The 12,924-nt window shown below is 40.8% G+C and overlaps 1 protein-coding gene across 13 annotated transcripts in view; it reads right to left on the minus strand.

The window, feature by feature from the left end:
• Positions 1-323: 323 nt before the first annotated feature.
• Positions 324-12,924, minus strand: part of Rbfox1 (RNA binding fox-1 homolog 1) — a 365,784-nt gene continuing 353,183 nt past the window's right edge. For 5 of the 13 annotated variants that reach the window (XM_023711320.1, XM_023711316.1, XM_023711321.1 and 2 more), the window contains 2 exons: positions 4,581-4,656; positions 4,034-4,212 (listed from right to left, as the gene is read on the minus strand). In XM_023711320.1, coding sequence (XP_023567088.1) covers positions 4,065-4,212; positions 4,581-4,656 — 224 coding nt within the window. In that variant the 3' untranslated portion in view covers positions 4,034-4,064. Of the gene's footprint in view, positions 3,068-4,033; positions 4,213-4,580; positions 4,657-12,924 lie in introns of those variants that run through there. The other 8 variants (XM_023711319.1, XM_004627777.2, XM_004627780.3 and 5 more) reach the window with 3 other exon arrangements.

Genomic DNA, 12,924 nt, shown 5'->3' on the forward strand with positions numbered 1-12,924 from the left:
CAAAATGCATTGTGTGGTGGTGTTTTGCTTTAAAGCAAATGCTGACATTTCCATGCTGGGGAACTTCTAAGCTCAATGGAGCTAAACTTTGTTGAACATCTGTGACTTCTGACTCGTTTGGACAGATGACTGAGGAAGGGAAGTGCTCTCAACCAAACACCCAGAATACTTTCAGGAGGTACCTGGTCTACGCGGGACCAAGGCAGCCTACAGAGCCCCCCAATGGACCCTGCGGGTGCACGTGCAACCACAGGTGTGGAGGAGGATTTCACCCTTGGAGGGGACCCGGAGGAGCGAAAGAACTCAGAACGCCAACTCACATATACCTTTTCAGACTAAGCTTTTATTTTTTTGATATTACAAACCAGTTTTCTTTATTCACAAACCACTGTAAGTGATATAAACACTAATTTCTAAAGACAGATATACACATTTTCTGGGTTTGCAGATTGCGTGATGTGTGTGTTAAGAAGTCACTATATGCCACACATAATAGTAATCTTTTTTCCATATTTCATAATAGCAATAGTTATTTAGATAAATGAAAACATTCCAAATAAATACTGTTTTAAAAAAATCCAAAATGTTTGTTTACATCTCTGACATACATTTTAAAATGACTTACTGGCATCTTGGCAGAGTGCCTAGACAAGATCCGGCAACATCAGTTGGCACCCATTTTCTCTAAATGATTTTATTAAAACTACATACAACCATGGGGGAAAGTACAGCTCATTGATGAAAATCAAAACTGCAAATGAATTTTACTTTAACCAACACAGTAAGAGTTCTGTTTGTGATTCCAAACACAATACAAATTCTGGACTTCGAAATCTGCGGCAACTGGGAAGAATTCAGCAATTTTTCCCAGCCCCGGTTCCTCCTCTCTTTCCTCCCTCCGGGGCAGGATGCCTTAGCATTTTAACAAATTGCTTCCTCGAATAGCATCAACAGCCCCACAGTGTGATCACACTGTTTTCCACGTGGGGAATGAGAATGTCTTAGTGATGCTATAAAATACCCCTCTGCCCCTTCCCTCCCCCACCCACAAGTCTGGTGAAAAGAACAATTTCTACGCTTTTGGCTGCTCAGCAGTTTTTCCCCCTTTCTTCCTCTTTTCAAGATCACTATAGTCTGTCTCAGATATGGAAGCTACAGAAACTTTGTTTTCAAATCTTGTGAAACTTTATTGATGGTTTAATATCCAACTGATCTTACGGCATGCACATAGGATGACAAGGAAAAGCTGGATCACAAACACTTTTTTTTTTTTTTAAACTTTTGTTTGGTTTTGTTTTAAAGCAGAGTTGTTACAGCGGATTGGCAGGTCACAGCGGTGAGTTGATAACTTACTAAAGTGCGTGCCGTAGGGCCTGCACTGCACACATGACGATTTAAGTATGGCAGCAAAACTACTCAGGGACAGCTTGCTGCGGCGGTTTTATTTATTTTTTAATTTAAATACAAAAACAGGAAGACCCGTGACAGATACCCCAACTTAGGTTAACTTGTAAACAGGACAACATGGGAAGGATTCAAACAGAAGAAATACAGACAAGCTGCAATTTTTCAGCTGCGTAGCTCTGGCCCTGCATTTGACAGAAGGGGAGGGGCTGCCCTTTGGGGGTGGACAAAGGGGAATCTACTTTTTTGCTTCCTTCTGACAAGTGTCCTGGGCCTTGGAGACAGGGTGAAAGATACTGGTTTAAGATAGTCCTGGGGTACGGAGGTGGAAGGAAGGGCAGGCTTTTCACAGACTGAAAAATTACAGTTTGCTCACACAACATAGTCATGTTTCAAAAAGTACCAAGCTGATGAAAATACCATGATTATCTCTACTCAGTGATTGCAATACTTGTAAAATGCGTCTATAAATCCGAATATGATTATCATGTAATTCCATAAAAATTATACGTCTGTCTCTAACAGTTGTTCTACTAAGCTAAAACTAAAGCTTCGTCGACTGTTTCTAGAACTTAACAACTCCACTGCACAGATGTAAATTTTATACATTTTTTTAACTGGTACAAAGAATTTAAGTTTTTATTACTTTCTTTTTTTTTGGAAAAAAAGAAAAAAATAGAAACAGTGCTTTTTATCACCTTTTTATTAATGTTATTTTCCCTCCCATAATATAAAAGTCAGCAATGATATCAATAATTTATTATACTGGAAGAAATATAAAAAGAATACTTGTTGATGGCCTAACTAGTAGTTTTTGCCTAAATAACTAGCGGCTAGTTAAGAAGCTGAATACTGCCGGGTGGAATGGTTTTAAGGGTGGGTTTGCGCAGCTTCATTCAAATCCAATGCACAAGTGCTACTAGAAAGCAGCCCCTTAATAACATAACCTTTGGCTTGAACTGGCGATGATTAACTTAGAACCATTGATAGGTGATCGTTGGTGCAGTGGGACGGTTAGATTCATCAGTTACTATTATTTTTTTCTTTCAGCCAAACCCCGGTCCCAAACCCCTAAGCCCCTCCCGACCTTCCCTTTCACAAAATAAAATAATGAAGATGTGGAAAAAAATGACTACTATAGTCACTTACACTCTTCCCAAATAGCTTAACCCCAGTAGCTTCAGATTCAGCATATATAATTCATTTACATAATATAGCACTCTGGATATGGCCCTAAACCAATTTTTATTCATATCTAGCATCTCTCTAGATCACCCACAAAAAAAAAATAAAATAAAATAAAAACCAACTCCTACAGCCAGCAACCAAACTACGGAACCTTCAGAAATTAAAGACCCACAATATTAAAATACACAGAACAAAATATCTGAGGTATAAGATAAAAAATGTAATTTTTTCCTCTTTTTTATTTTAATTTTTTAGAGTCGCTAAAATGATGCACTACTGCATGTATTGCAATACTCAGGCCTCGGAAAGCTTCCTTTCTCCCCACATTGGAAGGTTTTTATGGTTTTGTCATTTAGTATGGAGCAAAACGGTTGTATCCCCCTCGGTATATACTAGCCTGCAATGAAGAAAGAACGAGACCCACATCATCAGCATGGCTCCTAGTCTTGGCATCAGTCAAGGGTGCAAAAGCATTCTGAAACAAAGCAATTTGAGGGGTGTGTTTTTTACATTTTCCTTTTGCAACATGTGGCTCATCAAAAAGACTAATGTGAAAAAAATAGACACTCAAAACCAACCAAAATGGAGGCACCCCCTTACCCATCCCAGGGCATTCTTAGAGAGCTCAACATAGGGCCAGTCTTGACTTCCCCAAAAGCTCCTTATAAAGAAAATTGCTATAAAGCTAAATCTCGTCAGCCAGTCCTATTAGCTACAAGGACTTTGGTACAAACTGGATAACTGAAGGATTTGCACTGTCTCATTTTGTTTGTTTCTGTGATTGATTGATTAATTAACACCATGTTCCTTTGGGGAAAGCAGACTCTAGATGATTTATTGAAGGTAGGGATTCAACACTCCTTTCCAAGACATCCCTCAAGTGGACGTGTGGAAGTGGAGTCATTGAATGCGGGATCACGGTGGAAATCTAAATCTGCCTCCTGACTTGGCTTGTGCAACCTCTATGGGATCTGACCTTGAGAGGGGATTGTACAGACGCATTGCTGGACATCGTTAAGCTTGTGCAACACAACAGGTTTCCAAATCGTGGTTGGGTTTCTATGACCAAGCTCCAGGGATTTGTCTGGCCATGGTTTTCAATGGCTATGAGGTGGTACTTAACCATTTTTTTTTCCTAAGTCTTGGCAATTCAAATGAATGCCTATGGGGTTTATTTTAGGGTAAGGACTGATATTCTTGATCCAAGCAGAAAACTGCATGCCAAAGCTTTGTAATGATTGCATACACTCTCACATGATGGGCACATCTTACTGTACTCAAGAGTTTTAGTGCATAGAAGTTTGAACAATTACAGGCAAATTCACCCCACCCTTACCGCCCATTTTTGCCCTCCCCTTTACCCATCCCAAAACAAAAACCCAGATCTCCCAAAACAAAAGACAACCCCAAACCCAGCTGATTCCTTCTAATTTCTTATGTACTAGGCACACACACAAAGTGTGCCCCTCTCTCTATTTTCTTTCCTGGGCGACTATGACTTTAAACATGAATTGTAAAAGGGGAGGAGAGGCAGTCAGATTCTCAGCTGCCTGACAGCAGAGGCCTGGAAGTGTGCAGCTTAGCTCCTCTGAAGTCTGTGCTGGGGCTGGAACCTTGGGGCTATGTGAATGAGCAGCGAGGGAGGGAAAAAAAAAGAAAAAAAAAGTTCTGCATTGACACTGCATTCTGTTAGTGATGGATTTAATTATCAAAATGACTAATTATTCCATTAAGGTAAGTGCTCTGCTAGGTGAGACTTGCAAAATTAGAAATATAATAACTTACATGCACTACATTGCCAAGAAATTAAGACATTTATCAAGTTTACTGGGAGGATTAATGTGGCATTTTAGCTGCTGTTAGCACAAGAGACAAATTCAATTAAGGGAAAGTGAGAGGATGTCAACCGTCAACCCATACTAAGGTCCCAGCTGGGGGAAGGGAAGGGAGGCAGGAAGAAGTGAGGACAAGGAATCATCAGTACTCACCATGGCACCAACGCCGTAGGTGGGGGCTGGAGCAAGTGTGTGGTGGTAGGGGTCGGCAGCATAAACTCGTCCGTAACTGAAAGGAAAGCAGAGGTGAAGACTGATTCGTGATGTGCCATGACCAATTCTTAGTGCCAAGCATAAAATAGGAAATACCAAGACAGTGGAAAGGGAAGACATTCCTCTGAAAACAAGAAAGGTTCTACTCTAGCATGTAACATGGGAGCTCTATGCTGCACAGTGCTCTCTTTGGTCCATTTAACAAGGTTGATTACACTAATAGTTCAGTACAATCACATACAACTGAATTATAGGGTGATGCTCTGAGAAATGTGTCCCTAGATGATTTTGTCAATGTTGGAAATCACAGACTGCATTTATACAAACTAAGGTGGCTATGAGATCATTAGGTGGTGCAATCTCACAGGACCACTGGGATCTGTTGTCTGAAATGCATGATGTGTGAACACACACACACACACACACACACACACACACACACACACACACTTTTCCCATAATACTATTTCTATGTAGCTGATGTAGCTACCTCAGATAGTGAAACATGTGAGATCAAACAAATTAGAAGATTGATGTTAAGAAGCAAAATAACCCAAACAGTAGCTCCAAGAAGGTCTGTCTTTTTTCTTGATTTAGCTATTATCAATCACAGGAAGTAGGATGAAACAGAAAGGGTAAAGTGGACCTGTCTTTGTAGTCATGTTATGATACATTAAAAAGGGCAAGTACATTTCACTAGGAGAACCCTTCAAACATCCGTGGTACCCACCATGCTACCTCACTCAGGAATCAAAGTCTCATTTGACTTTGGTGCTACCACTACACAACTTCTAGTTCATCTATCCTTGACCCGAGTTTGCAAAGAAAGTCTTTGAAATGATTCGTATTAATACTGTTTACTCATTTTTAAGTTTTTCCTTCTCCACCATCTTTCTTCTTCCACTGCTTTGGCTTTTAGAATAGGGATTAAAATAAAAATGAAGAAAGGATGCAAGCCAGAGGCACTAGGTGCCTAACCAAGCATCTGGAGCAGAATGTGGTGACAAATCAGAAGTTGACCTCCAGAGAGCTCATGTCACTCACCAGAGGCCACACAACCAGACAGAGCCAGATCTGATCTGTGAATCTCTCAACCATGTATTTTTATTCCCCAGCACCATATGCTCTTATCATTAGACCTGCAAGACATTGGGATTTATCTCTCCCCCTTCACAAAGAGTATTTAGTAAAGAAGAGAGTGGCTATGGTATAGTCCATTCATGATCAGTACTTACAGCCCCAGGGGAAAGGATGCATCTTCCACAGAATGGGTTATCTGTGGGGTTTCAGCTTTTGACTGACCTCTTAAATGGAAACAAGTCAAGAAGAAATATTGTGTCTATCCTATCAACTTTCAACTTGCCTCAAATCATTTAAAGTCCAATATGTGTGTACTTTTCCCCTCTAATCTCTCTATTTTCCCCAGTTTTCTTCTAACTTTCAGTCTCATAGTAAACTGAAGTCAGGAAGAACCATAAGGCCTTGAGAAGAACCAAGTGCTGGGGCAAGAGGTCTAGGTTCCAGTCTTGTCTTTGCTTCCCTTTCTCCCATGTAAGCAGACAGGGGAAGGAGTCTGACATGTTTGATTACATTATGTGCCATGAGTCAGTAGCAGAAACAGGGCATAAGAACTTCCAAGTTTCAGATTCTAAATTATAACCCAAATACGAATAAATGGATTACACAAAGTTTCCATTAGGCATATGCTAACTCTAGATGAGATGACACTGATGATCAAGATATGGTCCTCAGCTTCCACACGAGGTTGTTCCAATCCTCACAGCATGGGACACACTATACGGGTGATCTCAGATAACCTAGCACATAATTAGTTCCCAACTGATGTCATTTGTTGGAATATACTTGGGCCTTTTTGCTCATGTAAACAGCTTCTCATTGAAAATTTCCCTTCTCTCTGTGAGGAAAAGTTGGTGCAAGATCCAGACAAAGAGTGTATTAGTATGAGAGATGAGGTTTCCTGAAGAAATCATAAATTCAGGAAGTCACTCAGAAAACCTGGGCTTTGATACCCTAGGTCAAAAGGAGATGCACAGAGGGATAAAAGGGAAATGACACCTAATTCCAACATTGATCCTCATTTCATGCGAAATAGTCTGTTGTTGGTCTACACAAAAAAATTGTGAATGATATTATTTTTATGCACTTTTCATCCAGCAAAGTTAGTTAAATGAACAGAACATAAATTACAAAAGGCAAACTGAAAATCCTGAGGAATTTATTAAGTGACACTTATAGCAGAACATTCTTAATAAATAAATGTGAAGGCACAAATCTGGTAGGATGGCTTTTTTAAATTAGGGAATGTCTTTATTATAGCAAACATTTCCTCTTGGTAGGAAACAACTTATGGGCAGTCTGAATGCATTTACTGAAAATCTAGCTCCCACTGTTCCCTCCTGCATTCTTTCTTTAGGGGTGCTCTAACTCTGGGCATAGTTTCAACCTTTGCAGAAAACCCAAGGTGATAATTTGGCAGTATTCTCTTCCAAGGAGAAGAAAATACAGCAGCATTGAACCATTCCTCACAAATGAGCAGGCTCCTTTTCTCCTCAGGGTGACCTCTACCTTCAGAATACGATGGTTTTATTATGATTAATAAATTTCATTTCCACAGAGGAAAAGCGACCATGTCAGCTCAAACTGAAAGCAAGGAAGATTCTTTTCAAATGCTAATTTCTAAACACGCCCTTGTGTGACACTACAATTTAGACACAAGGTTATTAGGGAAGATCTGGACCCCACTACTACTTTTTTAGCAGTTATGCCAGGCACGTAAATAATGTGATGCTCGCAGCGCTGGGTAAGCACACAGTGCAAAGAGACCAACGCTTCCTAGGATCTTAACAGAAGCAGAGAGAAAACCAACTCTGCCATGTTCTCACCTGATGTGCGGCATATGATCTTCCACAATACCCAGCCCTGGCTGAAGTGAGCAATGTGACCAGTGTGTCATACCAAAAATTTCAGGTACAATTTTTTAGGTGTCTACTGCATTCTACATACATTCGTGACACCCCGATACAAACTACATCAAAATCAACTTAAGGACCTTTATCCAACTCTTGATCCTTCAAAGCAAAATCACATCTCTCATTTCTATCATCCACTGGTCCACCTATCCATCTATCCATCTATTCATCCATTTATCTGTATAATTATGCATAAATCTAATCCAAGCACTACTCAGCTTAAAATCCTTCAAAGGTATTGTATGGATCCTAGAATGGTACTCAAACTTGCATATTTTTCCTACCTTTCTTTCAGGGCTTATTTACTCCCCTCTACCTCCTGGCTATGGTGCCCAGGCACACTGTCCGTGTCCATAGTTCTTGGACAAATGCAATCCAGTTTCTTCTTGGGACTTTGACACGTGCTCCTCCTTCCCCTGCTTCTCTGCATTCATCTTCTCAGATCAAATGTCATCTCCCCAGAGAAACACATCATACTCTCAGAACTCTTCGGGAAGGACAGTTTGCAACACTGTTCTCATCCCTTTGTGTCACATAGCAGATCCCTGGTCATTTTATTTATTCACCTCTCCACCTGATTATTTACTGTCTCCCCTTCAGAGATGAGCCGCATGAGGATGGAGCCCTGTGCGTTACGTGCACCGCCTAAGTGTGGCTGGAAAAGACCACACCAATGCTGCTGCATGAGAAAAAGCTATACGAAGGAAGTGTGAAGGGACCAGAAGCCAGCCTAGGCATGCACTTGTGCCCCCAAACACAATTCCATTAGTAGGGTCTATCAGTAGGTCCCATGAGAAGAAAAATGGGCTTTCTGAAAAGTCTAGGTCAACTGCTCGTAGACATTCAAACCCCTTGAAGATGCTCACAAGAAAGATTTCTGAGGACTCTGGAAATATAGAGTGTATACTTCCACATCATCCCTGTGAGTTTGCCAAATACTGGGCTAAGTTGCCCTAAAACTCATCAAAACCCTTTAGGGAAAAACTGAACAAGCAAAGAAATAAAATTGCTTTGCTGGCTAGGGCAGTGCAGCTTGAAACCATGATGAAAGCTCATCTCTTTTTACCTTACCAACAAATTAAAACCAAGAGGCACCCTGAGGCCCTGGGGAAAGCCAAGCACTGGAGGCAAGCAGGTCAAATCCTGCTCCCTCGGCTTATGGAAATCTCTGTCCCTGGGCCCTGTCGTAGTTCTCCTTCTGGATTGCTTTGTTTGTGTCCTACCAAATGCACCAATGAAGTGCTGGAGAAGAAACCAAATGGATTGCTAAAACCATCTGCAGATATAAGAGATCATGAGGGCAGGCTTCTTACCTGGAATTTCACCAACCAATTTCTTATATCAACCCTGGTGTGTGTGTGTGTGTGTGTGTGTGTGTGTGTGTGTGTGTGTGTGTGTTACAGGAAACAGAAAGTTGCTATTCTAATATGACTATATGGAACTCCAGCAATCAAACTGCAGATGCTTTGGGGGTGGGGGGTGTCACGATCTTTCTAACTTATCAGTTACAGTTGTACCTGAAACTGCTAGACTTTAACTTAAGGTTAGATTCGTGTAAAAGAGAACAAGCTGGTGTCTGTTGAATGGGAAAATAAACCCATAATTGTTAAAGGGTTTTGTCTGTGATAATAAGAAACGTAAGTATGGGGCTGGGGAGATAGCTAGGCGGTCTAAGCACCTTCCTGGCAAGCACAAGGACCCGGGTTCACTCCCTGGTACCACATGCTGTGCTGGCCACCAAAACTGAGCCTGGTGGTGTGTGCCTATAATTTCAGTGCTGGGGAGGCTGAGACAGAAGGATCACTACAAGTCCAAGCTGTGTAGTGAGCTCCTGTACCAAATAAATAAATGAATAAGTGGTTTTTTAAAAAGAAATTTAAAAAAGAAATGCAAGTATTACTTATTAAGTTTTCCAAATCTAGTTAAAACAGGATGGAGTCTGATGAAATACAAGAGGCTGATGTTGGTAGTCCCCCACCAGATTTTTTAACAGTCACATAATTTTCTAACAAGGGCATGATGAGAATAGCATAATTAATTTTACTTTATATGTTTCAATTAAAGGCCTTTTCATTGTTTCAGCATTATCTCACCATGTCTCCTGCCCCCAGAGATAGCTGGAGGAATCCTTGTGGAACAGAACAATGGATAAAAGATGCTCATCTCAAAGATGAAACGTACAAGTTAGCATAGACACTACAGACAGTGTAAGCACAGCAAGGAGAAGCATAGGCTGGTGCCCCTCCCCCATAGAGAGGAGCTGCAGAGCATGCTTTCTGGCCTTGAGGAACATCAGTGAGTGTTTCCCACCCTCTGGTACTGCAGTGGTGACAGAGCCTCCTTTTTTATCTAAGTTGCAGTCTGTGAAGAACTTTGGAAAATGAGTCCATGCAAATCACAGATCACACAGGATACCCTGTGCCGGTGCATCTAGCAGCCTGCTGTTTATACAGCTGTGGATTAACAAGGGGAATGCATGTTCTCTTTTACTTTCTGGAGGGTCAGTCAAAGTCTGGGTCTTAACAAGGCCCACTGAATGGTCGTGGGGTCCACCATGGTTGTGGGGCTCTGGCAACCAATGAGAATGGAGACAGCAGATGCTAACTCGTACCCAAAAAGAAGTGAGGCTCATCAGATTGTCATCCTATTTTATCACACTCAGTTTTTGAATGTTGAAGACTTTTCCAAGTGAGAACAAAGCAACTTTTGAAGAAAATTCTTTGGTTTTGTTTGCTGGTATAATTCATTCACTAGTGAGCAGCGGCTTTCTGCCTGTCAGATAAAATGTATTGGGAACCTAGGTCCCTGCTCCTCTAACAGATCCTCTTTGCTTGCAAAGATTTTCTGAGCTCAGAATGTAAACAAATACCCCAGAATTTGTGAATCTACAGAAGGTATTTAAGATTCCTGCTTTGGAAAATCAGGAAATAGTTCTGAAATGATCAATTTCTTATCTTCATGTGAATATTTTACCAGACAATTCAGGAAGCTTAGCATGTAAATGACTAATTTTTAAGTCTCAGATTCCAGTAGTTGTACGCTTTGAATATGCACAAGTTTGGTAAGATATTGACCATAATGATGGCCATGATATTGATCAAATCTTCCAGAGATGACAATTAATCTTCACCTACCATGCTGAGAAACTAATGTCAGTTGCCATCATCCCAATGGGAAGATTTAAGAGAATTTCCAGGACCCTCAGGCATACTTTATGCTGGTTTGCTGGAATAGGACAAAGATCCTCCCCAAAGTATTAGAATGAGAAATCTCAAATGCACTTTGGGACAATTTGGAGCAATGGGTTGCTAAGGGGTATTCTTATTTACTTTTGCATGGAGTGTTGGAAGAGATCTGGACCTCAGATCTCAGTTGATCAATTAGCCATAATGAGTGCATTTATGAGGGAAATATTCCTCTACATCTACTATAGCCTTCTAGTTCTTAATGGCTTACACATTTATGCACCACAAGGGTGAACAAGCTCTTACATTCTTAAAGCTTCACAAGATACTAAGTTAGAGGAAGCAAAATGGTCCTGTAATGCAGAACATCCAGAAAATGACTCTGAGTAGAGTGAAAATTGGAAACTATAAACAAGTACAAATGAAAGAGATTCTCTATTCATTTCTACAGAACTACGACATTTCTGAAATCTTTTGTGGCTCCACACCTTCGTTTGGCCTTAAAGTGATCACTTTCAAAAATCACTTACACATATTTCACCCTCACAATTTCCATCCTAGGAATAGGAGGCAAAGTATCTGAGCTCTTCATTTTGTACAGGGAAAGCCATAGGATTTCTTGCAAACAGAGACCACAGGTCCCATGTCTGAACTGTGTGTACACAAAAGCACACACAAATCTGGAGAATCTAAAAGCTTCAGACCATGTATCTTGTGGCAAATCAGAGGACATCATTCTTCCTGTATATGCTCTGAGCAGATCACTACATTTTCATAATCCAAATCCCAGTAAAGCAGAAGGTAAGAGCTTTGATTCTGGATGCATCAGAGTAGATCAACAGCCAACTCCTGGGACTTCAGAAGGAAGGTAGACCCTGTTTATGGCCATGTGATTCAGTCATCCAATGCCTCCTCCAATAAAGAAACAGTAGATTCACTTTCTTGAAGGTCAGATATGAGGGCTTCTTTCTTAGAAACCCAATTTCACTTTCCCTGTGTCATCTACTACCCTAACAATATCACTAGAATTTTCCCATCATGCTTTGAAATCACCATAGCATTCCAGCTGCAGTGTCACCCACACAAGGGACCACAGAGACATTTGAATTCTTCATGAGATCCCCAATATCCCTGCAAAAGAGCAGGGTTGAGCAGTAGCTAAGGGTTCCTTCAGGTCAGCATTTTAGAGTCCTATCTACCTCTGTTTTATGCTTGCTAAATAAACTCAAAAAGTCCCCCTCTGTGCCAGTCTCTTCATTCATAAACAGAGATGATTATGCTGTGTCTTGACTGAACAAGGCTATATTGAGGGGGAGATAAGGGTTGCTGGCTACCAGCTGCTTATTTCCTAACAAATTTTAAGTTTTGACCGGACACTGCCAGGGTTAGAGCTTCTGCCCTCTCCTCTGGAGATGAGCTGACCCCCTCTATAACTAGGATGCCCCACAAGCCACCAAGCAGTTCTAAGACGTGAGAGGAAGCAAACAGGGTGAACCCCAAGGAATGTCCTATAAGACCACACACACAGACACACACAGACACACACACACAGACACAGACACACACACAGACACACACACACACACACACACACACACACACTGAAGTAAAATTAAAACAAAGCCAGGACATGCTACCAATCAAAAAATGTAACTCTCACAGAAGTAGAACAATGAGGGCCGTAGATACAAGCCCCACATGTCACTTTAAACTATCCAATGGTCACATTTTAAAAAGCAAAAAGAAACATACAATTCATTTTTATATTTTATGCTCCTATATTCATACTCTTATCACTTCAAGGTGAGAGCATACACCATTATTCACGAAAATCATTTACCTAACTTTTAATGATGGGTTTTTGGAATCCAGTCTGTGGATTTTTTTTCTGGTATTTTTTACTTCCAACTCATGCCGAAGCAGACCAGGGACAAGTGGGGGAAGACAGCAATGAAAAGGCTGTACTTAAAATAAGTTTTATCTATCAGGCTATGACTTGATAGCTTTTAATAACTACTAGTGTTTCTTTTAAACTTTGTGTGGATATGACATTCTCCTACTCAAGCAATTGAGAGCTCTCCCTTCCTTTCCCTTCCCTTCCCTTCCCTT

The sequence above is a fragment of the Octodon degus genome, unplaced genomic scaffold (assembly GCF_000260255.1).
Source record: "Octodon degus isolate 3935 unplaced genomic scaffold, OctDeg1.0 scaffold00021, whole genome shotgun sequence".
Classification (NCBI taxonomy): Eukaryota; Metazoa; Chordata; class Mammalia; order Rodentia; family Octodontidae; genus Octodon; species Octodon degus.